Here is a 27,397-nt window from a genome sequence, read left to right as displayed (position 1 = left end):
TCCCTTCCCACCCTATCCTGTGCCATCTCCTGGTACTGCCATCTCCTGGTACTGCCATCTCCTGGTACTGCTGCGCTTGTGGTATCAACTTTGCAGCTCATATTCCACTGCATCATCCTCTTTACGTCCTGCTAGCAATCTCCCGTATATGATACGGCCACAACACAAGGTTTTAACCTCACTTCCGCATACAGGTTCTGGTGTGCACGCGGGTAACCCCCAGGCATTGACATCACTTCCGCTCCAGCGAGAGGGCGGGGCGGAGCGGGAGAGCTGCCAGGGCGCTTCCGGTTTGGGCGCAGTCGGCGTTGCTGGGGCTGCGGAAAGGAAGTACGGGGAGGCAGCGGCTGAGGGCGCCGCCATGGCCGTGGACGTCAGCAAGTTCGCCGGGCTGACCCTCACTCAGCTGAACGAGCTCCTGGAGGACGAAGACAAGCTCCGAGGGATCAGCCAGGAGATGGACGAGGTGAGGCGGCCGAATACCCTGGTTACTGGTCAGCAGAGGCACGCTATGTGGAAGCACCACCTGGGGAAACAGCCCAGCAGGGGGGTAATGATGGTCTGTAGGGCACCCTCAGGTGGCAAGAGAGCGAGCAGCGGCCCTAAGGGGAAGCTCGGAGTCCCTGGAGAGGAGGTGCTGGGGACAGCCCGGTTGGAGAGGGCAGCGGCTCTCATTGGGAGATAGACGGGGAGGGAGAGGGCGGCCAAGCAGGAGGGACAAGTGCTGCTCGTTAAAGGCGAAAAGCCCCAGGGGAGGAAGCGGACAACGAGGTGGGAGGGGGGTAGACTATCATGCCAAGTTGTGTCCTCGCGACTGGGGATAGATGCTGTCGAGACGGCAGGTGTCCTAGAGTCACGCGGGGAAGGTGTTTCTCAGGTGTGGGCGTGGGCCCCTGAATGGGCTGAGCAGGAAACTGAAGAATGATCAAGAGAGGGACCGTGGGGGGAGGGGGGGTTCGGCAAGAGAGGGACCGGAGACAGCCGAGGGGGAGCGAATCTCCTTGCCGCCCCCTCACATGAATCAACTGCATGAACTCTGGGGAAGTGACGAGAGTACACCCACAGGGGGTGCCTTTGCCATCTTTGAACGTTTGGATTTGCAATAGTCAAAATCGAGACACCTTTGGGCTAGAGTGCAGTGCTGCCGGTCGGTTGCCTCCTGTACAACATTTGTCCTTGTTCTTAACCTGTTGTCTACGGTGTCTGGTGCGTTGTTGCCATACGCCTTCATTATTTTTGGTACACGCACAGATGTTGCTTATCAGATTGCAGTCCTTAATGGTGAGCATTTGGGATGTCAATCTTTAACATACCATATTCCCCTTTTATCATTAAATTATTCATCATTTGAGAAGGGGCAGTGGTTGTCTAACTTTGTGTCTGACTATACACAATGTGTCACGCTTGTCCACGAATGCTCCAAGTCTGAACTGCATTTATGCCGATTGAGATTTGAACGTGCCTTCTCCAAAATAAACTTTGTTTATTCACTTATATTGCGCGGTGGACCTGAGGGTAAGAGGGCGCAGGAGCGGACAAGGATATTCTCAGTTTAGTTAAAATGCTGTACAGTATTTACAGTGAGTACCTGGGTAAAAACAGTTACAATAGAGGCAGTGATATACAGTTTAAGAATATACATATTTACATGGTTTACAGTGGCATGGTAAGGTTGGGCAGTCAGTTTGCAGTCATTGAGTTTTAACCACTAGATGTAGTTATGTCTGAATTGGGTATAGGATTGAGCAATCCTTAAGGAAGGCGGTAGGGAGTTCCAATGTTGGGCTGCTTTCACCTGAAAGCTGTTGCCACCCATTTTAGTTGTTTGAATCTGGGAACTGTGAGCAGATTTGCATTTGAGGATCTAGTGTGTCTGTTAGGTGTGTATCTATGAATTCTGTCGATTAGGTAGTGGGGGGCAGCATTGTTGATGCATATATGGGTTAAGAAGGCTACTTTTAGCAGGATTTTCTCTGTGGTGGTGAGCCAGTTATGAGTTCTCCTGATATTGGAAATATGTTCTCTCTTAGAGATACAAAGTGCTGCTCTGAGAGCATTGTTTTGCAACGTCTGGATTTTGATGGTGACCTGTTTGTTGGCTCCTACGTATAGGGCGTTCCAGTAGTCCAATTTTGATAGTACAAGGGCTCTGGCTAGAGTGATACAGCTCTGTGAGGATAGGAATGGTTTAGCTGCTCTTATTAACTTACAGGTGTATGCCGGGGAAGATGCCATGGAGCTGACCGGTTTGTGGAAGGAGAGGGAGGAGTCAATGTATATTCCTAAAGTTTTCACTTCTTTGGCTACTGTGATTAGGTTCACGTCAATGATGAAGCTAGTGTATTTGTTGTCGAGTTTGGTGATGTTGGGAGTAGAGCCGAGGATGATGAGTTCAGTCTTGTCATCATTCAGGCATAGACTATGAGAGGCCATCCATGCCTGGATGATGACGTACACCCTGTTCACCAAGGCCAAATCATGGTTGTAATCTCCCGTCAACGGGATGAGGATCTGCGTATCATCGGCATAGTTAGTATAGGTGATACTCAGGCCATCGAGATCATCAAACGGGCTTTGTGAACACGTTGTACACTGTGGGGGAGACACAGAATCCCCGAGGGACGCGACAGGTGATGGGGTCTGCGGCGGCAGAGGTGGAGAAGACACGCATAGATCTATTACTTAGGAATGACTCGATCCAGTCGATAGCTTCGTGGGAGAAGTGGGTCGCTGAGTCCAGATGGTTGCAGTTTTGATCTACGAGATCAAATGCTGCTGAGAGGTCTAGAAGGAGTGGCAAGGCAGCTTTCCCATTGTGTCTGTGTCAATTTGTGCCTTCAGATCGATGAGGGCCGTTTCTGTCCCGTTTTGGGGTCTAAAGCCTGATTGCCAGATGCCCAGGAGATGGTTTTGTTCAAGGTATTTTTGTATTTGTAGGTATGCTGTCTTGTCTAGAATTTTGAGCAAGAAAGGCAGTGGTAATAGGCCTGTAGTTGGTGGGTATAGAAGGGTCAAGAGAGGGTTTTTTGAGAAGGGGGAGGACCCAGGACTCTTTAAGGTTGCTGGGGATGGTACCTGAAGAGAAGGAGGCGTTAATAAGTTTGGTAATGAAAGGAGAGAGGTCTCTAGCCGCATCTTTTAATAATTTGTGAAGGGCAGGGGTCACCCTTGCAGTTTGATGGTTTAAGGCTGAGAATTATTTTTTACCACTTCTAAGGTGGAGACTTTGGAGAAGCTGAAGCGGATAAGAGGGTTGTTGGGCCTAGAGTGTTGGGATGTGGGCCTAGAGGCAGTTTTAGAAGAATTCGTCAATTTGGATAGGGACTCTTTATTTTTGTTTTTAATTTGGAGGCCTGCTACTTTATTAGACAGGGCGTTTTGGACACTGGTGCACCATTGGCAATCAGAAATTACTCATTCTGCTGTAATGAAGCGTTTAAACTAGTTTCAATTTCTGATTTTTAATATGTTAAACTAGTTTGTGTTTGCTAATAAGGCACTAACACATACCACTTCTCAGATATGAGGATTTTTAAAAAATGATTCCCAAAAAATTGACTTCTTGCGGTAACAGGCCCTGTACTGCATTTAGAAAGAAAAAGCCTTGAGTGATGCCAAGAAAGAGTAGCACGTTTTGCTGATAGAGTATAAAGGTACCTGTACGAATCTGAGAATTTGGCAGATGGTGGCTATCTTAGCACAATGTAAACTAAGGCGATAGACTGAAACACCTGCCTTGTTTTTATGTCGATACCCCCCTTTTAAAAAAAACACCTATAAATCCTAAAACTGCAAAAATAAGACCGATGAGGATCATACGTTGCTTATGCCAGACTTGGCCGTTCGTGAAAGATTCTGTTGAAAAGCATGGAATAGAAGCATTGGTGCTCTCGCTGTGCTAGGCATTTTCTAGAAACACTATTCTCTTAGGTGTAATCACACAGTTTAACTGTCAAAGAATTTGGGCTCGTCCGTTTCCTTTCAAAAATTGACAAAATAAGGTTGCCTCAATTGAGACTTTAACATACAAGAATAAGATTTTCATATTTTGAGAGGAATCAGAGTATTATACTAACATAGCCATGTGTTTCTGGATGAAAAAAGTATTTTCTCTGCCTCCCTTGGACTGACCTGCAGTCTTGTTTAGCGCCAGCCTGTTTGGATTTAACTTTAGACAATTGTTTATTTCCAGTTCATAATCTGTCGGATCCAAGTACCTGTTTTCTTTGTACTTTAACTTCCATTCTTGAAATTGTAAATGCTTCAGTTTGGCGTGGCTTGGTTCCTCATGTTCACGAAATTACTTTGGGCACGCTTTCATTAGAATCAGAAATGTGCAGTGATTATAAACCAGCATCTGTTGTGTCGGGAGGTGGCTACCAAAGAGCCTTAAAATTGTGTAATTCTGAAATGGTACACGATAATAGAACCACCATAGTGCGGGTACATGTTCCACTGTGGCTGTCAACCAGTCTTACTTGATGTCCAGTGACGTGAGACCAAAACCAGACCAGTTAACCTCTTAACCTGCTTGTTGCACTTCCGTACCGTTTACACCTTTTTTGCATTTGAAAAAAGGCCAGGATTACCGAGTATTCTGATTAGTAGACCTACTATGACCCAAATAGTTGGTATGTTTCTAGACTAAAAATACATCCATGGTCTTACCCCTACTCTGCTTCCCTACCTGCCCCACTCTACTGGAAGTATTTCCGATCTCCATCAAAGCTATCTTTTTGTGGAACTCTGGCTTGAACTCAAACTGCTAAAATTGGAAGCCCCCCCTTCCTATTCAAACCTCGTAGCCCACCTATTTCTGCGTTCTACCCAGAGTATACTCAAATCTAACTTACAAATACAATGCAACCTATACATTTTGTTTGTCCATTTTGCCCCTTACCCTTTAAATGGCTCCTAGATGTGACCATATGCTCCTAGAAAGAATCACAAGAGCACAAAATAAATGCCACATGGATATGTTTGCATTGCATCAATCGGTGTGGGAGTCAAAAGTAGCCCCTGCCGGCTGTTGATGTTGTTACCCAGGTTCTCCTCGGCTATTAGGAAGAACTAGCTTGCAGAAATGTTGAACCCTGGTATATTTTCCCTCTCGTACCCCATGATAAACCCCATTTAAGGAACCTTAACCAAGTACTGCCTCACTCTTTGGTACAGCCTACTTCGTAAGTAATTTATTCTCAAAATAACACCACGTACTTCAATAAATGCAAATACTGCATGAATCCTAAGAATGAAGCATTTGAGGCTATGCTAAACGTGGGGCCAACTTCAACTAGGCGTAAGGGGCGTGCATTGGAATCCAGCGATAAAGTACATAAAACTTGAACCGCCCCCTGCACATGGTCCAAGTCCCAACCTTTTGTCTGGTAGTAAAACCAGACTTCCTGTTTAGAGGTACCCAGTGGACATTATCTGGTGTGTAGCTCTGAAGCCATACCAAAGAGCATTATAAATACTGCCTGTTATTGGTGTTTATAGCTAGTTGTGAAATACCGCCCACTAGGGGAAAATGCCAACACATTGTACAAATCCAATGTTGCAATGGGCCAGTGGTATTCAAACTTTTTCATACCCACCCCCTTTTTGAGTAAAACATATTTTCTCACCCTTCCCCACCACATAGGACTTAGTGCAAAGAAGGTACGCGGTGGGAGGGGACAGGCTCTTTAAAAAAGGATTAAGGTGACGGCTTTCAGTAGAAAATCTACTTATTTTATATTAAAAACAGCCGTCTTAATCCCCTTTGAGTCTGGGATCGGGGCAGCCTTTGAAGACCACTGCCATAGACTGTAAATGCATTACATACAGTAATCTGCATTCTGAAACACAAGACCATCTGATGTCGCAGAAACAACTGCTTGAAATAAAGTAAAACATCAACAACATCCTTTAATGCTAAAGATCAACATCATAAATATGAGATGTTTGAGATGTTCTGGGGAGCGTTTAATTACCTTTTATGCTTGGTTATTTTTTCTATGGGTTTTGTTTTTATTCTCTAAATGTAGTAGTCCTTTTTTTCTAATTCTTTTTGCTTTTTCTTCATCTCTCCTGTCATTCCTCTGTGAATTGGATTGATGTGTTTAAATACGTGTTATTCTGTACATTAGAATTATTGTATTTTGACTTGTCTATGTAAGTGTCAAAAGAATAAACAAATTGGGGAGAAAAAAAATCAACACCCAGCTGCCACGGTCAGAAGAGTATCTTGATTTCAGTAAATTATCGGGTCAGCGATGATTGGTTCGTGCTTCGTGTCCCTACCCCCCCCCCCCCCCCCCCCTCTCTCATCAGAAGAAAGGTTGATGTTCTTTCAAACTGGCTTCTTTTAAACGCAACAGATTGTGCATTTTTAGATTTTAAGTGTTGTAGCTGTGGTTAAAGTCCCCGCCGTATTAGGATAGTACATAATTGTAGTACTACTGCCAGCATAGTAATCCCTTTCTCGGCTGCATTTTTTTTCCACCTTATCTCTGTTTCGTATGCAGTGGGCCCCAGTCGTCAAATGCCCATGTCATTTTGTCACTTTTTTTTCCCCAGCGTCGAAACGTTTTGTTTCTCTGTACTGGATTTGTAAGGGGACTAAAGCAATACTTAGTGGTTTTGCTAAAGTGGGTACACTTGAAGTGAGTGATGGCAATGAGGTCTTGACTGAAACCGAGATGTGTGTTAATTAAAACCTCGGCATGCTTGCTTTAGAGATCCGAGGTTTACAAGAGCAGGGTGCTGTTTTTCCCACTAGTTGTGTGCTGCTGTAGGCGGTAATTCATCTCTCTGGGTGCCATTCAACTTCACACATTGAGTGTGAAATTGGGGAATATCTTTAGCGGTGTATATTTTAGTGTCACGGGGGTGTGAAATCCCAGAAGCTTGTTGTGCTTTTTTTTTTCTTTTTTCAAATGGAAAATGAAAGGGAACGAGCGTGTGGCAGCGCAGGGAGTTCCCTTTGTCACGGACCAGATTGGGCCCATCTGTGCATTGCAGTTGCCGTGGGGGCCGGTTCCGCCGTTTCCATTAGGGACCGAAATCAATTCATGGTCTTGTCGCAAGATGTTCCCATGGCAGTTTCCAAGCCCAGACCTGTACAGAGCATGCACAGGGCTGGAAATAGATACAAACTCTCGAATGTACCGTCAGGCTTTTGAGTGCCACACACAACCACAGCTCCACAAATTGGTGTTTCGTCGATTTTAATCTATACTGGGTCTCTCGTTTACTGGGGTGCAGTTCCACGTTAACAGGAATCTGCTCTGTCGCCCTTTCTACTGGCATCTGGATTATAGTTTGTGACAATTGCAGACATTTCTTTCTTGCAGGCAGATACTCTGCATTCAAACTGAAATGGCTACACATGACATTGCGAATTTCTTTGTTGCAACATCCCTGGAGCTTGCTCGCCACGGATGTATTATCTGAACAATTATTTCTTGGGATTAGTGAACAGTTGTTAATGTAGTTCTTCTGGGAGCACTGTGATTGACAGTAGTTGTTCACCCTAGTTCAGACGTAGGGGGTGGAATGCCGATTGCAGTATCCTCCCACCCCTCCTTTTTTCTTGGCTCTAGCTCTACCAAAAAGGTGGTATCCTGTGCTGGAGAAACATTGTGACGTACCTGTACAATTTACAATAGGGGGTAGCTGCCATTGTAGATTGTTGGTCATTCTATGATAGTCTAAAGTATGTCCCATGGGAGAAGATATATTCCCTTTTCAATGTGAAGCCATCTTTGTCATGCATGAATTGTTCTTTGGTTTGAAGACTGTTACTTGTCCTGGTTCAAGAGGCCTGCATCTTCTCTGGTGGAATCAGTAAGGCTGCAGAAGCTCCTTCAACGCCCCTGCTCTTGCATCAGAACCTTCATTGATCAGCCTTAGATGTGAAATGGCTGGGTCTTTTCCAGTTTTTGGGACAGCAAACCTACCTTTTGGAGGGTGACGCGCCACAGTTCTGAAACTAAAAAGGGGCAGGGCTCTTCTTTTGAAAGTGAGTCTTGAACTAGATATCCAGGCAGAACACTGGACAATCCTTGGCGATCAGTCTCTCTGGAAGGCTGCATTATAGTAATTGTGACTCCCATCTTGAATATGTAATTATGATCTGAAAGTCTGGCATGAGCCGTGATCCCTATAGTAGTAAAGACACAAGGCCAATTGAAGGCAGAATGCAGAGGGAAAGCGCCTTCATAGGAGTTACGGTGCCTTTATTGAGAATAACCCTCGGAGGTTTGTTCTACACCACTGAGTTATTGGTTAATCTATCGTTTCTGGCAAGGCACAGAGATTATTGCCTTGTCAAACAAGGTGTAGCTGGTCAACATTTTTGCTGCAGCTTTGAAAGGCCAAGGGTGGTTGGTTGCCTTTGGGACGTGTTCTTTCATTTCCTTTACATGCAGTTGAAGCTGTTATGTGCATAACCCACCTTACATTGGTGGATTTCTTTTCTTTGAAAGAGTCCCAACTCGTGAAACATGTCGATGAAATGGTTCAATTGACCACATTAGAAAAAAAATATATATATTATTATTCACCAGACCAGGCAAGTAAAATCGCCTGACACCGGTGTACCGGCTATACAAACTCGCAAATACTACAAATGTTAATGTGAAAAATCGTTTCTAAAATATCGTGTTGATGGAAAGCAGACTACCTCTGAACCAAAATTCTAGTCCTTGCCTGCTGAGAATGAATATTTAAGTACCTTTAAAATATTGTAGCATTTGATAATTCTGTAAGTTCCAATACTCGAGTTTAAACAGGACTGTAGGCCGGCTGTGAAGAAGTATGTACATGGTACTGCTTGATGAAATTTACATTCCAGAGCATAAATGCTGGATTATTATGAAGACGGGTTACATAATTATTTTGTCTCCAATCATTTTGTTAAGGAATTTCAGCCACAGAGTTCCAAAGTAATAGCTTAATATCGTAGATACTGAAGCAGTTGTCAACTATGAAACACAAATAGAATATACAACAGTACATATAAGCATCGTAACGATCTTCTCTCATATTTGCACATGACTAAACCAGATCGAAACATGAAAACGAGCATGTTCAAATATTGGAGAACCAACGGAGGGAGGGGGGTTTACGCACAATCACCGGGACTTGCTTCACATATTCCAGAACGGAGGGGAGCATATGCTCTGAAATTTAGTCCTTAACCCAGGTTCAGATCCATGATTTATCACAGCCACCACAGTTCCCAGCATTTGATAGACCACATCAAAATCATGGGCCCTCTGGATTTTTCCACAGACGGGCCACAGTAATAATTGCTGCCGTTAAAAGGTGGATGATGTTGCTGTTGGGCCCGACACGGAACATTCCGCCTCCTTCTCCCCCCTCCCGCCCCCCCACCCCCACCTCATATCACCGAGTAGTACTGTTGCGAGGTCCCATGGGATGGTCAGCCCAGTGATTTCACCTGTGCCAGTACCTTCCAAAAAAGTTGGGATTTATCACAGGTCCATTGTAAGTGAAAGAGGGAGGCCACTATTGAACAATCTCTCCAGCATTGCGGACGGTAGGAGGGATTCATTGTGTAGTTTTTCTAGGGTTTTTATATCATCTGAAACAGACCTTTACTGCACACTCTTGTGACGCATCTGTGGCTCCCAAATGTGCGCTTCCAGATCCGGCACCCAAATATCCGCTTCCAGATCCGGCACCATCTGTCCACCTCTAATTCTTTCCCCTAATCAATCCTCTTTCCATATTTTCATGTAGTTCTCCTTGACCGATGGATCAAACTAGTCTAACAACTATGTATAGGGTTGAAACTTTCCCCAAGGTTGCGCTTGCTGCCGGAAGTAATTCCAGCACCATGGCTTCTCTAATCGCATGAATCTTCATGAGACATCAGTGCCTCAGTTGGGCATATCGAAGTGCTCAGTTTCGTGAATATGAAATTTGGTCTTACCCTTCAAACGATAAAGGGTTCCCATTCACATAAGTTTCGTAAGTGTTAAACCACCCACCTTCCAGTGCCTAAATCTAGTTGCATCACACCCGGACGAAAATCCAGTTTGTTCGATACTGTAGACCCAAAGTGGATTTAATACCCAATCTACGTGCCGCCCTCTTCCTGTAGTAACTAGTATTGGAGGTGGATGTTAATGTTTTGATCCCATATTTTTGTTGGGTAATTCTCAGATGGGGAAGGTGGGACAGCGACATGCTTGTTTCCATATGGGTGCTTCCTCAAGTACCTACTAGGCCAACATGTGAGATAATTGCGCCGTGAGATTGTAACGAAAAACCTCTGGGACTGCAACCTAAGCATAACCCTCTTTGAGATGCAGGTTTTATTTCTCGCCCCCTCCCCCCAAGTTTATTATTCGCTGTGGAGTTTCCCCAGCTATGCATCAGCGATTCTGACCGGCAAGGCAATGGTATAGGAGTCTGGGATATGGATTCATCATAATTGACGTAATTATTCCAAACCAGGAGATTTCCTGTTCATGCCAGCAATCCAAATCCCTGTGCAGGACTTTCAATAGTTGTGGAAAATTACAGCGGAACATGTGCAATCTTGTTTGGAATTTGGACCCCCAGGTAGTTCATGTTTCTTGTTCAGCCAGATAATTGGACACCTTTTCGCTAATTCCCTCTGGTGTTTTGAGATAAGGATCTCCAATGCGATATACTTGGCATAAGGGAAATTGGGTAAAGAGGCCAGAAGATCCCAGCGCTTGCAACGTGATTCTAAGATGGCTGTACGGCTGCGGTCAATTGTTAGTATGTGAATGCCTTGCCCAGCATCCACAGTGTAAGCAAATTAGACCAAGTATAACAATCGAACTGCGCCACGCACAAAAGATTTCTGTCACAAAGTACAAGTGTGCAGTTATTCAATGCCAAGAACAACCTGACACGTGTTTCGAGCGTAGCTCTTCGTCTGAGGCTGTTGGAGTATAAAGCATATGTAGAGATGTACACAATAGTTAAGACATCCATTCAGAAAGCATGGGCCAGGTATTGGTGGGCAACACGTTGTCAGCATAGTGTGTAATCAGCAAATACACAATTAACAAGCATCAATTGTCATTCAAAATACAGATTAAAAGAAAACAAACGTGCATTTAGCAAAGAGTATTCATGTGCCATTCCTAAATAAAGCGATACGCAATATTCATATTACCCAGTCAGGGATATCACCAAGGTAGTCCAAAAACCTTTCACCACCATCTAATGTCATATTGGTCACACTCGATTTCCAGGCTCTTTATACATCTATTGATAATTTGAAAGCTATTGAAAGCATTAACCTAATTTTTCGCCAGCAATCTGCATCCTATCATCTACATATCAAAATGATTAAAGAATTGCTTCTTTGTGCCTTGCAGAATGTCTTCCTGTTTAACAACACATTATAAGCAATTGGCATATCCATGGGTGCTAGCTTTGCACCATCAGTGGCCAACATTTTTATGCACCACTTTTAACAGCTATGTGTTTACCAACACTGACTTTATTCAATCAATATACCTATGGAAAAGGTATATTGATGTCGTTTTGATTTGGACAGGTCCCGAGGAGCATTTATCTCAATTCGTTAATTTTCTCAATGCTAATTGTTTGGGTCTCCAATTTACATATCAGCACAGTACCCGCACCATTGGTTTTCTTGACCTTAATATCTCTGCATCTCAGAAAGGTTTTCAGACTAAAACATACAGGAAACCCACCTCTGTCAATTCTGTCCTACATTCTTCAAGTTCTCATAAAAAAACTCAGTGATCAATAATATCCCGAAAGGGGAATACATTCGAGCCAAGAGAAATTGTTCTAGGGATGCTGATTTTGTGGCGGAAAAAGATTTTATTCATGGTCAATTCAAAACACGGGGATATAAGTCCCACATACTCAAGCCGAACGTGTAGTGTCGAGTATGAAGAGAGCTGATCTGCTAACACCTAAAAATAAATCCAATTGTGCTCAAGGGCGCCCTCATAAAATTAGACTTATTATCCGTTACAACAGTGACAGCAACAGCATCTATGTGATTCTAAAACGTCACTGGCATTTATTGCAATTAGATCAAGACTTAGCTACATTTCTTGAGCCCAATCCTGCTATTACGTTTACCAGAGCACCGACCCTTAAGAATATCTTATGCCCATCCTTTCTGTCTCAACCGTTAAGTGGGGGGACATGGCTTTCACAAGGCAGGATCAAAGGATTCCACAAATGTGGGAGCTGCAATATGTGCATGTATACTTGGGAGACTGAGATTGTTGATTTTGGAATAACTGGCAAACATGTAATCAATGCATTTATTAATTGCAATTCGAAATTCGTAGTGTATTGTATTATTTGTGTTTGTGGTCAAATGTATATTGGCAGCACAATTAGGCCTCTCAAGATTCGTATTCGTGAGCACTTTTCTACCATGTCTAAACAAGACTCTAAATATCCACTGGCCAATCATTGGCAGACCTGTCATCAAATGGATAATGCCAAGGATATAAGATTTACAGGATTATATCAGGTCTCTTTGCCCAAGAGAGGGGGCAATATGGAACCTAAGCTTAGACCACTTGAAGCACGCCTCATTTGCAAACATAGAATGGTCACCAGAGGCCTTAACTCAGATCATGAATTTCATGTATTCTTGTGACAGACCTATATTTTTTATATATTGTTATATATGTTTATCCCTTTTTATAATGGTTTTGGCCAATATTTTCTGCTAGCCTAGTATCCATAGCTCAATAATATTATGAAAAATGTTTTCTTCAATTATTCTAATTAGCTGGGCTCCATTGTTGTAATTCACTTTCAACATTGTAGTGGGTGCAGTATGACTGCACCCGACACTCCCAAGATGGCGGCGTGAGTGGTTCGCCGTTAGTATTGCAGTAATAGGCTACAGCTTTTAGTTATAGCTACTTGGAGATGCGGCAGCGCGCTCTCCCTTCGATTCATTTTTCGCCGACCAGCAGGTAAGCAGAATGTGTGAACCTGCACACGATCCCTGAATTAATTTAGTGGTTTTAATGGCTAATTATACTATTTTTGAGCTAATTAGGCAATTGCCATTTATCTCATTTTGTCTTTACATTTGTTGCATGTTGGAATTACGGACTGATGCCTTGTTGACACCTAATTTTTACAACTATACTGATTCTCCGGGATCGCTGCAGCCCGCAGATATATATTTAGTATGACAACTACAAGTTAATCAAGGTAACATTTATTATTTTTAAATACTTGTCTCTGCATGTTGGAGAGGACGCTAATTAGCGTATATATTTATTTCTCTTCTAGTTACACTTTTCTGAGCTCGGTTTTGATTCATTCACTTATCTAATTGGTAAGTGATACTTATTTTCTATTCTTTGCTTGCAAATAGTGTCACATACCATCTCACGCTGGAATTATTTTGGGTTTTGATCCATACTCATTTGTTATTTATTATCTTTTCTTTCTAATAACCAGTGTTTCAATTTGGAGCAGAATACGTGGTAAATATGCAATTTCCTTCTGGCATATGCTATTGAATCAATCAATGGTTATTGAACAGACTTACTCCACGACTGCCTACCTACCAAATTTGCTAACTGCAGGTTTTGTTCTATTTCTCTCTCCTTCTTTGTTTTGGACTACCTTGGTGATATCCCTGACTGGGTAATATGAATATTGCTTTATTTATGAATGGTACATGAATACTCTTTGCTAAATGCATGGTTGTTTTCTTTTAATCTGTATTATGATGACAATTGATGCTTGTTAATTGTGTATTTGCTGATTACACACTATGCTGACAACTTGTTTCCCACCAATACCTGGCCCATGCTTTCTGAATGGATGTCTATTGTGTACATCTCTACATATGCTTGACTGTATGTACTCCAAACGCCTCAGAGAAAGAGCTACGCTCGAAACACGTGTCAGGCTGTTCTTGGCATTGATTAAATAACTGTACACTTGTACTTTGTGACAAATCTTTTGTGCGTGGCGCAATTCGATTGTTATACTTGGCATAGTTGAACTCGAACACCGAATTGTTTGTTTTCATCCATTAGGGCTTTAAGCGCGGTATCGCCATGTCTGAGCGGGAGTAAAACGACAGCATATAGCAATATTTTATAGGCTTTACCCCTGACCTGGATCTCCTGAATGTTTTTATTTGTTCCGGTTCTGACTGTGAATGGTTCCATCGTGGGGGGGGGCAAATATCAGAGGAGAAAGGGGATAGAGCCATGCCTAGTTCCCCAGGAGATCATTATTTTTAGAATTAATGTTTCATTGACTTTGATGTCGATGGGTGCTGCTAATTGGCGAGAATCCGTCTTTTGAATACATATATAACCCCAGTCAATGTTATTGTTAATGTGAATGTTAAAGGATATTTGTACCGCGCACTATCACCACCAGAGTGGTCCCCTGGCGCTCTGGTGGCTCCGAAAAAGGGGTAGGGGGAATAAGCTGGAAAAGTGCAAGAGAGCAGTGATGTGCTGTTGGTGGCCTCGGTCCGGTAAGTCCATTGGCTGGGCTTGGACTGTTTTGAGGTGGGTTGTCGTCGTGTGCTGCTGTGTGGTTTGTTTTGTTGTAGTGAAGTTTGTGCATATTGTTGTGTTGTAGGCTTGTGGTTGTATTTGGTTAGTTTGAGAGGTGTATGCAGAGGGGTGAAATTGTTAGTGGATTGGTTAATTGGCATTGCTGTCTGGAAGTGAGGCGCTAAACGCCTGTATTCTCTCCAGGTGTGGTGTGCAAGCATCTCCGTCCAGATCTGTGGCGTCCAACACTCGCAGTTCCTTTCACACATGGCATCCACTCGCATTCATAACCTTACCAAAGTTCGACTTAGGCCCCCTATGTGACACCTATCTATATGCGGGGCAGGCGGGCGTTTGTACGTCCTTTTAAAATCTGGCCCAGAGAGCATTCCCAATTCAGTCGGTGTGCAGCATCTGTCAGCAAAGGCTACTCTGTCCATATCTGGCGGCTGGTCGGCATTTAACATCTTATTCAGTTGCTCATGCAGGCTACCGCTCCCAGAATCTTCGAAACGTGGCACAAGCCAATGCTTGCAATTACTTCCAGGGGTGGCACCTACCTTCATTTACAACCCCATCTGATCAATGCCCATGCCAATATCCACAACTTAGTTCAAGTGTTGCAAGTGGCAACATTCACACAAATCTATAAAAGTATGATACCTGGTTGCAATTATCGAGCGGGTTGCCTGGAGTTGGCTAGGGATGATTTCTGTCCTCATGGGTGTTGCTTGTCATATTCGACTTGGCATCATCTCTTGTTGTAGTGAGTTACTTCGGTCGGTTCTAGATTTTCAGTGTCATCCTAAATTTGTCGTCATGTTCTTTGTGTTTCCTGTTCGGTTGTTAAGCTTGTTCAGTTTGAATCTGTGATGTTGAAGAGCTAGGTTTTTAGTAATTTTCTGAATTGTTTGTGGTCTTCGGTGTTATTTCTTTCGAGATGTTGTTCCAGGTTTTTGCAGCTAAGTGGGAGAAGGAGGAGCCCCCAAGTTTTTTCTTAAGGTATGGTTTTTGTTCCAGGCGCATTTTGTTGCTTGATCTGAGGAGTCTCGTTGGCTTGTAGATTATTTTCTTTGACAGTGTCAACCGCTTTGAGCATCACAGGGAAATAATACCTACTTCTATATTCTTGTCGGCGGAGATAGATTTAATATGCTGTTAATGTTGTCACGAGTGATCCCATTGGTTATCAACCCAGTTTGGTCTGATCCACAATTAACTTTAATACTCCCATTAACCTTTGGGTAAGATTTTTGAGAACATTTTAGCATCATTGTTCATGATGGTAATAGGCCAGTAGGCATTTCGTTCCGTATGGTCTTTTCCTGGTTTAGGAATAAGAACCATGAGACTCTTCCATTGAACGGGGTATGACAGCCTGTAACTCGGAAGGAGGTAAACAATGTTGTCATGCGGGGAACCAGAAAGCACAGATGATATCCTAGTGTTATATTCAATTTCACTTGCTCTTTTTCTAGTTCTACGCAAACTACATTGGCTTCCACTCCGAGACTGTATACTGTTCAAGACTGCATGTATCGTCTACAAAGCAGTCACGAGTAGCACAGTCTACCTGCCGGCTAAGCTCCACATATCTGGTGGCACACGCTCCTCAGGCTGCAAACCGACCAACCGGCTTGAATCGCAACTCCTCCGCAAAGAGAGGACCGCAACAATCCTTCTCTTGTTACAGCACCCACCCTATCCAGCTCGATCCCAGTATTGGTTCTGAATGTCCCCACAATTCTCTAATTTTGCAAATCTCTCAAAGGAATGGCTATTTTCAACAAGACCTAACCAAGGACTAATTCCATTGGGCACATATACCGATGCACAGACCTTACACAACCGCACTACTGCTAAAAGATGCCAGCCACCCACACTGTGTACAGCGCTCCACTGCTCTCGGTCTAGGTCTGTGCTTTAAACAATAAAATTAAAATAACATGCATTTACCCAACTGAACCTCAGTGCTAGAATATTCTTCCAGGAGTGGATTTTCGTCACTTTATAAACACAGGCAGTTTGCTTTGTTTCCATGCGCATAATAGTATTTAGTTTTTGCATTGGCTTGTGCAGATTTATTAGCTAAATGTAGCTCCAATTGGGCTTTGCCCCCTTTCAGCTTCCACCAGTCCTTCCAAGACTGTAGATTTGGGCTCACTTTCCAATTCCCTGACCCAGGCTTTTAATTGGCATTGGTACTGCTTGTTAGTTCTGGTAAATGCTGCCGTACTGGCCATCATTTCCCCCCTAATTGCAGCTCTCATTGCATCCCAGGTTGTGGCGAGGGAGCAATCTGAAGTTGCGTTTTCATTAAAGTACTTGGTGAGAGTGCCTGCGATCGCCCGGCGGACTGACCCATCTTTTAAAACCAGATCATACAATTTTCATGGTCGTTTAGGTAATCTTGCATATTCAGTATTCTAATGTGGGCCATTACTGAAGCATGGTGAGAGATTATGCGCAGTGTGATACACAGCTCCCTGTGGCACGGGAATGGTGGGCCTGACATAAGAAGGAAGTCTAAGCTAGAGAGACCCCTGCGGACATAGAAATAGAAGGTCAAATCCCAAACTCCCTCACTTGCTGCTCTCCAAATATCCACTATACCCAGTTCTCTTAGAAATCTAGCAAATTCTACAGCATTCCTGTAGTCTGTTCTGGTCGGTGGGGGGGTTTTATCTGCTCGTGTTTGGCATCAAGTTAAAATCTCCACCAATCATTATCTGCCCTTCGCTGAAGGAAACAATTGTAGGGGTAATTGTTTGTAGGAAGTGGTCCTGTTCACTATTGGGCCCATAGATCGAGATGAGTGTATACCATTTCCCAAGCATCTGCCCTTTAACTAAAATCTGCTTAGAGTACTCAGCAATTTGTACATCCCTGCTCGGAAGCAGTGCCACGCCCCCTTTATTTTCTCCCCACAAGTGGCAAATAATGTCCTCTGGTATCTCTTGTGCACGAGTCTCATTTCATCCTTAGCCAGCAAGCGTGTCTCCTGTACACAAACATAATCAGCGGAGAACTCCTGGTCTACACACAATGGATTTCCGTTTTACAGCCGAGTTTAGACCTTGCACATGCCAGGTAATCGTACGCAGTTCATGTTACATTTTCCTCACCCATGAGTTATGTACAGAGCGCCTTATTGCGGTGCGCGCGCGGATAGCTTTGCTGTATAACCGAAGTGTAGTTCTGATTCCACTATTGTCAGGTTTCAGACAATTCTATTACATTTGGCTTTTATCTTATCTGACCCTTGTAGTGTGTGGTTATTGCCATATCTGATATTGCAAACAACTATCTTACTCGCTCAAAACGTCAGATATGCTAAAATTGTAACAAAGTATGCGACTGCTGATGATGCATCTCCCCCAGTGAGCCTTGTACTATGAATAAAATTCCAACTATGATTAACCCGACGGTAAGTGGGCTGGAAGGCCTAACTTCACCACAACTCTCAGGGACAACCTCTATCAGGTGTGCCCATGATGATCTGGGGCAAATAAATTATAACGGGAACCGTTCACAGCAGTGTAGATGGCTGTACTGAGACAAGCTTTCACACTGAGCTTACTGTTAGATTACCTATCGGCCCTACTAATTTCCATACCATTCATAGCATTCACTTGGACAAGTCTGCAAATGCTTATCCATATGATGCGACTCCTAATCTTGGCTCTGCGCCTTATGAAAAGAGCAAGGGAGAGGCACACTACTTAAACTCATAAAGCAAAGATTGCTCTGCTCAAAAATACGATCTCTAGTCCGTCATGTAACAGAAATAGCAGACATGATACATATCTTGAATCTAGACTGCCTTGTTCTTACTGAAACTTGGCTGCATGAGACTGCCACTCATGCATTATTACTGGTCACTCCATCTGAGTATAAGTCGCTTAGAATGGACCGGAATAGTTTGAAAGGGGGTGGTGGTGCTATTATTGTTAAAGAATCATGGGAAATACAAACAGCAAATGCACCTTGTGGTATACAAACCACCTAAAAAATGTTGTGTTTTGAGGGACAACTTGTATCCTTCCTGAGCGATTCCTTGAAGCCTCTAATTTATATGCTGGTGCTGGGTGATTTTAACCTCTGGACACAACAATGATGACGTTTAGGCTATTTCATTGATCTCTGCTTTATTAGCCATTGGTTTCTGCCAGCATGTTGATGTCCCCAAACACACATGGTAACCTATTGGACCGGGTACTTAACCACAATTTGTGTATTTCCACTCCTGAGTGTACTTCTTGCCCATGATCATACCAACATTTGATATCTTTTGATTTCTCTCCCTGATGCTCTTGATTTGGTTGGTAACAATTGAAGGTTAATTCAGAAATCATGAAATCTAAAGGCTACTCCTGGGTCAATTGTTAACCTCGTGACTCCACTGATTAGGAATCTACCCCTCATCTGATGAGATTCTGGTGAAGCAATATCAGGAAATCTCATGAAAGGTAATTGATACTCTTGCCCCTCAAACAATAAGAATTACAAAGAGTGAGGTTAAGAACAAAAAGTGGTTTAATAGCAATATCATTTATCACAGGAAAAGTAAAATCTCCCGTGAGCAGTCGTTACATAGGAATCCATGTCATGAAACCAGGAAAGCATATCAACTTGTGGCAGCAGCCAATAAGAAAGTGATTCCTCAAGCTAAATGGCAGGATAGAATCTCGGGTGCTAAATCGGGCTCAGGGAATTATTTTCCATCCTCAAGAGCTTGAGGGCAGTAAACTGCAAGCCAATGAATGCTGGATGAGTGACAAGTAGTGTGAAACCATTCAGGCTGAATCGAATAAAAAAAAAAGTTGACTCATCCATAGACTATCAGGAGTATGAGTGATGTCATGCCACCTGTTGTCGAGGAAAAGGATTTATGTAATAAAACCATAATCTGTCCTCTAAATTAATTCTTCATGAGGTCTCTGAGGTGGATATTCTCCAGATCCTCTCAAGCCTACATCATGAAAAGGCGATGTTTGTCCTGCTAGTGTTATCCAGGGAGCGATTTATAGCCTCTCACCTTTATTTGCCTGTATAGTCCACTCCTTTTCTACCTCATCTACACCCATCATGGGTTTGAAGGAGGTATGGGTTACACCGTTACTTTAAAGACAATACGCATTGGATCCAGATGTCGTGGGGAACTACTGTCCTATCACTAATGTTCCTTTTTTAATTGAAAATCTTGGACAAAAAGGTTTACCAGCAATTTCAAGATCATATTGAAGACAATTGTCGGCCGTGCCAGTGCCAATCTGGGTTCTGGAAGTGTCATGGAACAGAAACTGCTCTGATTGATCTAAGAGCCAATCTCGCTGGAATTATAGAAGGTTGTACTGCCATGCTTAGGCTGCTTGATTGTCAGCACCCTTTGATCTTGTGGACCACTCGCTATTACTCCAATGGCTTGCAGAGCTTAATAACTGCCCTGTTCCTGCAACAGCATGTATCCGGTCTTTCCTTGGTCCTAGACTCTCAAGGGTATCGTCTGCAGACTTTAAAGCATCTCCTGTCCCTCTTTCATGTTAAGTACCACAGCAATCCTGCGTATCCCCCTTACTGTTCAACATATATTCGTCTGCTATTCGATCTTTTGTACAAAGTTGGGGTGAAATACACTAATTATGCATACGATGCTCAGCTTGTCTTTGAGCTATCTGAAAAATTATGATTCTGATTCCCTTTCAATCATTCATGCCTATTCAGTGGTACAAACATGGATGGCTGCAAATTCCCTGGCCTTGAATGACAGCAAGACTGACCTGTTATTGGTGGGATCAGCTCAGCGTCTAAAAAAGCTGAACAGTTTGTGCCATCAATTTGAAATTGTACCATCAATTTATTCCATTGATTCACACTAAAAACACTAGGTTATTTTTTTTACTCTAGTCTGCACATGAAAAATGTTGCACACCTTCGATCTACCTATGCTTATTCTAGCAAACTGATAAAGCAGGTTAAGTTTTATTTGTCTTCAAAGAATTTGGCTTATCTTGCAGGTGTCCTCATTAATAACAAAATCGATCATTTTATTGGTCTAATTGGTACATCTAAAACCAACTTGCAATCATTCAAAACGTGGCTGTTGGAGCAGTGAAAAGTGTAAAGAAAACTGCACATGTCAGAGGCCAGAAGATCGCTTCATTGGCTGCCTGTTTGCCATAGAGTGACTCATAAAATCCTAAAATTAGTACATGAATGCAGGACAGGCAATGCCCCCCAAATATCTTCAGGATTGTTTGCAAGAGGCTAGGGTGCTCTGGTCAAATGGAAATAACAAAGTCCATCAGGCACGGTGTACGTTTAAGAACTTTGGTGGCACGAGCTTCGATCATTGTGCCCCAACACTCTGGAATAAACTACCAGATGCATTACGGGAGGTCTCTAATCTCTAGCTTTAAGAAAGCCATAGACATGTGCCTGTTCAATTCTAGTGACCAAGCTAGCACTCTAGTTATGTGCCTGGGTTTGTTGGTTTATGATCTATTTATTTCTGCCGGTCTCCAACAGTGTTTGTTCAGTCTTTTTTTGTGTGCGCTTGAGGCTATTTGGCGAGATGCGTGTTATAAGTAATTAGTAAAAACTGATCAACTTCCATGTTCCTGGCCTAGTATTGCATATAACAATTTGGCAGTGAGACTAAGTTGTAAGTCATTGAACCTGTGGCACTCTAGTGTTATGACAATCCTATAACATTTCTCACCCCATCTTACCCCCCAGAACCCAAATGTGAGAGTAAGAATTGAGTTCACTCAAGCGGCATCCAGCAACGCCCAAAATCTGCATGTGAAATGCACTCTTTTCAACCCCTATCAAAAGCTATGAATTTACACATAAGCACCCCCAACTTAGTTTTTGCTTCTTGCATCTCATTTAGCAAAGAATCAAGAGTGACCAATGCCTCGCCGGTGAGTGCCCAACAAAAAAAAGAACCAGCAAAAATCCACCCTGCTCCTTTCTTGCCTCTACAGGACATGGCCCCCTGTCTCCTGCATCTGGCCACTGGAGACCAGACCGCCAGAGCCTTATTAGGTCGAGTATTCCCCCCCCCCCACAGCTCTCGCCTCAGTCCCACTCGCCTCCCCTGCTGCCTCTGGATTAAGTGGGCATTCAGCGTCCTTCGAGCCAATCTTCCAGTTCTTGTTGTCGGCCATAAAGATCAGGGCTGCGGGAATAGGGATGGGAAATCTTCCTTTCCTGTCGCCAGTTATAGGTCGCAAGTCCCTCCTTTTACAGAGGGGCCACGAATATTGATGTAGGTGGAGAGACACATCCTTGAATAACTTTCTAGATGACTCCATTGTTGCCTGCACAATGAGTTCTTTGGTCGTATAAAAGTCGACTCCGGCTAATACGGCCAGAGGGCCATTCTGTGGTTGCCTTGGGTGCGTTCAGTGAACTCTGTCCAAATCCAGCTCGGCGTCATCCGTGAGGTCCAGCACAAAATGGAAAAAGTCCTGTACAGACTCTGTATCAGCAACAGTTAATGGAATGCCCTGGAGGCGGATCTTATAACAGATTGGCCGGTTCTCTGCCTCTTACTGTTTTCGTCCTCTAGGGCCTCACATCGGGCTTCAAGGGACTATTTGCATTTGTATAGCGCACTTGATGCCCAGAGGCATCGAGGCGCTGTTGCATGAATTTTAGCAGTTTTTAGATTAAGTTGGTTCACATGCGACCGTGAGGTCTCTTGGTTACAGGTACATTAGTATACCTACAAATCTGCAGTAAATATTACACAGTAAGCATTCGACAGTATTCATATAAAGAGCTTGGTTTTGATTGCTTTGCGGAAAGCTTGGTGAGACACAATCATTCTTGGGTGGGTGGGAAGGGCATTCCAGTAGGAGGCGGCCATAGTGGGAAAACTAGATCGCCCAGCGCAGATTCTTTTAGTCGTGGGCATGAGAATCATGTTGGAGTACCCCTTCCTAAGAGGTCTTGTGGCAGTGTGTTTAACAATTCTTTGGACAAGGTATGGGGGTGCAAGATCATGGAAGCATTTGTGTAAGGGAGAGGGTTTTGAAGATGATTCTCTCCTTGACGGGGAGCCAGTGAGCCTGCCTTCTAATTTCGGAGATGTTATCTTTCCTTGAAGTTCCTGAGGGCGTTGTTTTGAACCAATTGGCCAGGTTTTTGCAAGAGGTCCCTGCTAGGAGGGCATTGCAATAATCAAGCCTTGAACCAATTATTTCCCTAGCAATGGTAAGGCAACTCTGGCGCGATAGGAAAGGTCTGGCTGCGTTGATCGTTTTGGAGTAATATGCTGACGAGGAGGCAATGTAATTCACTTGTCCATGGTAAGATCCGAGTCTAAATAAACTCCAAGTGTCTTGACGTTATTGGATACCTTGATGCGAATATTGTCAATAGTGAAGGAAGCGTATTGCTGATCAAGGTTACCCAAGGTGGTGGGCGAACCGATAAGCAGAAGTTCAGTTTTTTTCACTATTGAGGCATAGCCAGTTGTCCGCCATCCAGGATTGGATAGTAGAGTAGATGAAGGTGAGAGTGATCATATCTGCTGCATAATCACCCGTAAGTGGGATTAGCCTGTGTCATCCGCATAATTAGTATACGAGATGCCCAGGGAGTCAAGGGTGCTGAAAAGAGGCCTTGTGAAGAGGTTGTATAGCGTGGGTGCTATGCATGATCCTTGTGGAACTCCACATTTGATGTGGCACAGTCTGAGTCGAAGAAGACTTTCATGGCCCTCTCTTGGAGAAAGGAAGTAATCCAGTCACAAGCTTTAGGGGAGAAGTTGGCTGCAGTTGCGAGATGGTGGCAGAGGGTGCTGTGATCGACCAAGTTGAAGGCAGCAGATAAATCAAGGAGCAAAAGGAGCGCAGGTTTGCCTGTGTCTCTAAAATCATCCATTTGATTTTTTAGGTCTATGAGAGCCGTTTCTGTGCCATGTCGTGGGCGGTAGCCAGATTGCCGCAGGCCGAGGAGATGGTTCTCTTCCAAGAATTTTTTTACTTGCAAGTATGCTGCTTTGTCCAATATTTTTAGAAGGAATGGGACAGTAGTGATGGGCCTTTAGTTCCCCGGGATAGTAGGGTCAAGGGATGGTTTTTTAATTAACGGGCGTACCCAAGCTTCCTTGAGTCCAGTAGGAACGTGACCTGCCTGGAAGGACGAGTTAATGAACGCGGTAAGGGTGGGTGCAAGGGTGTGTGCCGAGTCTTTGAGCTGGGCTGGGCAAGCATCCCCCTTACAATTCGAAGGTTTGATGGACTTCAGCAAGGTGATAACCTCCGATTCAGTAATATCTTTAAAGTTAAATGGTGGGGAGGGCTTAGGTTTAGAGGCTTTGGGCGCTTTGCTCTGCTGATTGGCTATTAGTAGTTTAAGAGCTTTTTGATAGCCAAGGATTTTAGTTTGCAGGGTGTTGAGTTTGTCTAGCATGGCTGACTGGATACTATTACACCAACTTTCATCCTTGAGGAGCGTGGGTGGAGGGTTTTTCCAGCTCTCTAAAGATGGAGAAGATTTCTTTGGATCCTGATTTAGCATCATTTATCCTAGAGTTAAATGACACGGCTTTAGCCTTGGTGACATTGTTTTTGTATGACTTGGAAATGGTCTTAAAGGCATTCCTAGTGATTTTGGATGGATTGGCTTTCCAGGCAGAGAGGGCAGACCTTTTCTCTGAGCGTTGTTCAAGCAGCTCCTTAGAGAACTAAGCGTTAGATTGACCTTTTTGGCTTTCTTTGGGGCAAGTGGAGCGATGGCGTCAACAGCTTGGGTGACAATGTATTGGCTAGAGTTTCTGGGTCATTAGAAGATGGGGCCTGCAGAGCAGGCACCATTAGAAATGGGGCAAAATTTTCAGGGGTCAGTTTGCGTGAGCTTCTAGCGAGGGCTGGACATGGAATGGTAGGCACCGGGTGCCCTTGTTTCATGGCGAAATTGAATTGAATATAAGGGTGGTCAGACCATGGGATTGGAGTGTTGGCGGCGATTAGAATAGAGTAGTTATGATGACTAATCCAATCCAATGTGCGTCCTTTTGATGTGAGTGGGTTCAGAGATAGTTTGCGAGAAGCCTAGGGTGGATAGATCTTTCTTGAGGGATTTGGCATGGCAATCCTTTGGGTCGTTCAGGCCTAGGTTCAAGTCGCGCAGGAGAATGACTTGGGATGTCTTTTTAATGTCAGACAAGGAGAGGGTGAGGGAGTCCTGGAATTCGGCAGTGGGACCTGGAGGTTGATACACAATGTGCATGGTAATGGTGCAATTGTGGGAGGTTAATTTTGAGTGGGAGATAGTCAGTTATGCCCAAGTTGTCCTGGAGTTTCCCTAATACGGAGGGTTTCCCTAGCTATAAGGGCCATGCCCCCACATCTCTGGTTAGCATGATCTTTCCTGAAGATTGTGTACTCTGCAGGGATGGCGAGAGATGGAGCTGGGCCCAAACTTTCGTTAAACCAGGTTTCTGTGATTATTAGCAGGTCGTCTTTGATAAGATGTGGGTATAGTGTGCGTTGACCAGTGCACACCTAAGAGTGGGGTACATTTGGGGTGTGGAGGCGGGTAGTGGCTTGGGAGCAGCAGGGGGAGCTTGCAAAGCATATATGACATTACTCGGGCAGGCCGGTGATGGTGTGGGCATAGATGGTGGTGTTGGCATGCTCGGTATGATGGGGACCAGCAGAGGCAGGTGGTGACATGGGAACATCATGAATGCGTGGCTGGGCACCAGTGGTATTACAGGCATCAGGTGTGGGCACAGGCTTACCAAGCGGTGCTATCATAGCAGACAATGCAGTAGTACAGCAATCGGGTGTGGACACAGGCATGTTTAAAGGTGCGGGTAAGGCACACAGAGCATTAGTAATACAGGCAGGGAGGTGTACAGGCACAAGTGTGGTAGACGTAGAACAGTTATTTGAAGAACCTGCGTGCAGACGTGCGTACATATTTGTTGGTTTAGGAGGAGACAGTGTTTCGGGTACATTGACTGGTGTGCATTCTCCCAGCGATGTTAGAGGTTACCCAGTGCACTTGGCTAGAGTTTGGCCCTCATAGTCACGTTTAGAATAGCCTGCTCCTTTTAATGCGTGTGACGTGCCGGTCAGTGCTGTTTATAGGGGAGTTTGGCAGTGGTAGCAGTGATTTGGACCTTAAAGGTGTCATAGGGTCCCTCGGATGTGCTCGCGTGAATGAATTTAATGACGCTGTAGGGGAGTGCAAGGCAGAGCTAGTGCAGAGGTGCACGTGGGGCGGATGCCTTTTGCAGTCGCAGATAGACGTAGGACCTTGTAGGAGCGGGCCAAGTTAGGGGGGACACCTAACTCCGACCTTGCGGTCACTAGGGCACAGAGCGTAGGAGAGGGGCAGGGACGGGTAGGTGCACGACCAAAGTCGAGCATTCTGGTATAGGAAGGGGGCGGGCGCGATGAGCAGGTGGCGTACTTCGATCTTTGATGGCCTGATGGGCGTGCAGTGATGCTTATACAGGGACTTGTAGAGGGTAATTGATGTACATGCCCCATTTCACGAAGATTTTCCAATATGTTGTTATCCTGCCTCATGCTTACCCTGGCACTTGGGCGACATGGACCCGGCAGGGGTTTCGCATGCTGGGGTCACTATACCTGGAAGATAACTTCATTCAAACCTGACATCCCAGGGCTGATAACGGAGCATGTCCTCCCAGTGGCAAGAAACTGAGTTGCTTCTCAAACCCGAGAACTGCACACTACTGGGGTTTGCACTGACAGCTGGCGACAGTCGTAACTGGGTGTCGTCCTTGTACCGCTCAATTCAAACATGCTCGGATGTGACATATCAAAACACGTGTATCAAATGGACGAGGTATCTCCAGCTGGATATAACTGATGACCTCTGGCCTGATATGTGCGCACAGACCCAGAAGGTGTCATTCAGCTCCCCCTTTCGACTGATCGCTCAGTGTTATACCGGTACCACTACACTCCTAATAGAAAGTTTTCAAATGAAGGGGCTGGAGCATGCCCACGCTGTAATCTTGCTCATGCTGGATACTCTCATATGTGGTGGGACTGCCCGAATCTTGCAGCCTTTTGGGGCTATGTGTGCGCAATGCTGTTCGAAATAACTAATATGGATGTCCCCTCGACCCATTGCTGTGCTTATTCCACGTCCCAAATTCGCAATCTGCTGTCAGTAAACTTGTACAGCTCTTTCTTCAGTTGGTCAAGTGCTGCATTCTTCTGCATTGGACTGGTGCTCATGCTCCTAATCAAGAACATTTGTTACGTGACTTGGGCGAATAACATGGGGGGCCGGGGGGGTGCCCATTACGCACATATGCAGCCTCCTGAGTCAAGACCTATTTGGAACCCCCTCAGACTGTACCTTTTGCACTCTGCGACAAAGGTGGATGGTAATCACCGTAGTTTGTTTAAATTGTCCCCTTGAAGCAATGACCTGGACACACAAGGAATATGTTGAAAGATTCTCTCAGCATACACTTGTTCCCCCCCCCCCAACCCCCCTCCCTTCAACACTCTCCCACTGTGCTATGTAACACGTGTTTCTGTACCCTGATGCCCTCTCATAGTCGAACGCTGTCAATGATATCCTACTGTGTTGTGTAATATCAAGTGCTTTAATAAAGTAAAAAGAAAAGTAAGGGAAACTGATGTCTTCAAGTCATAACCCTCGTAGTAATGAGAGCGGGTCCCATTCCTGCCTGTAGCTTTGGTTACTGAAGGGATTCCATCTTTAACTTGGAGACCCAGCGTTAATTGGTTATAAGCGTTGAAAATAAGTTCTAAACTCAATAGATTTTGTGCCTGACCTTTGGGCTGCTTACTGGAACGTAGCCAGCCCACCTACGTCCTAACCTGGCAAAATGCACACACGCA

The 27,397-nt window shown here is 44.3% G+C and overlaps 1 protein-coding gene across 1 annotated transcript in view; it reads left to right on the top strand.

Annotated features, from left to right (window-relative positions):
- The first annotated feature begins 226 nt into the window (after nucleotides 1–226).
- The window catches only part of VPS37B (VPS37B subunit of ESCRT-I), a 96,600-nt gene continuing 69,429 nt past the window's right edge, over nucleotides 227–27,397 (top strand). Inside the window, exon 1 of the mRNA XM_069619636.1 lies at nucleotides 227–466. Coding sequence (XP_069475737.1) covers nucleotides 362–466 — 105 coding nt within the window. The 5' untranslated portion in view covers nucleotides 227–361. The remainder of the gene's footprint in view (nucleotides 467–27,397) is intronic.

The sequence above is a fragment of the Ambystoma mexicanum genome, chromosome 10, assembly GCF_040938575.1.
Source record: "Ambystoma mexicanum isolate Mex_15411 chromosome 10, UKY_AmexF1_1, whole genome shotgun sequence".
NCBI lineage: Eukaryota > Metazoa > Chordata > Amphibia > Caudata > Ambystomatidae > Ambystoma > Ambystoma mexicanum.
This window is presented reverse-complemented; position numbering and strand designations above follow the sequence as displayed.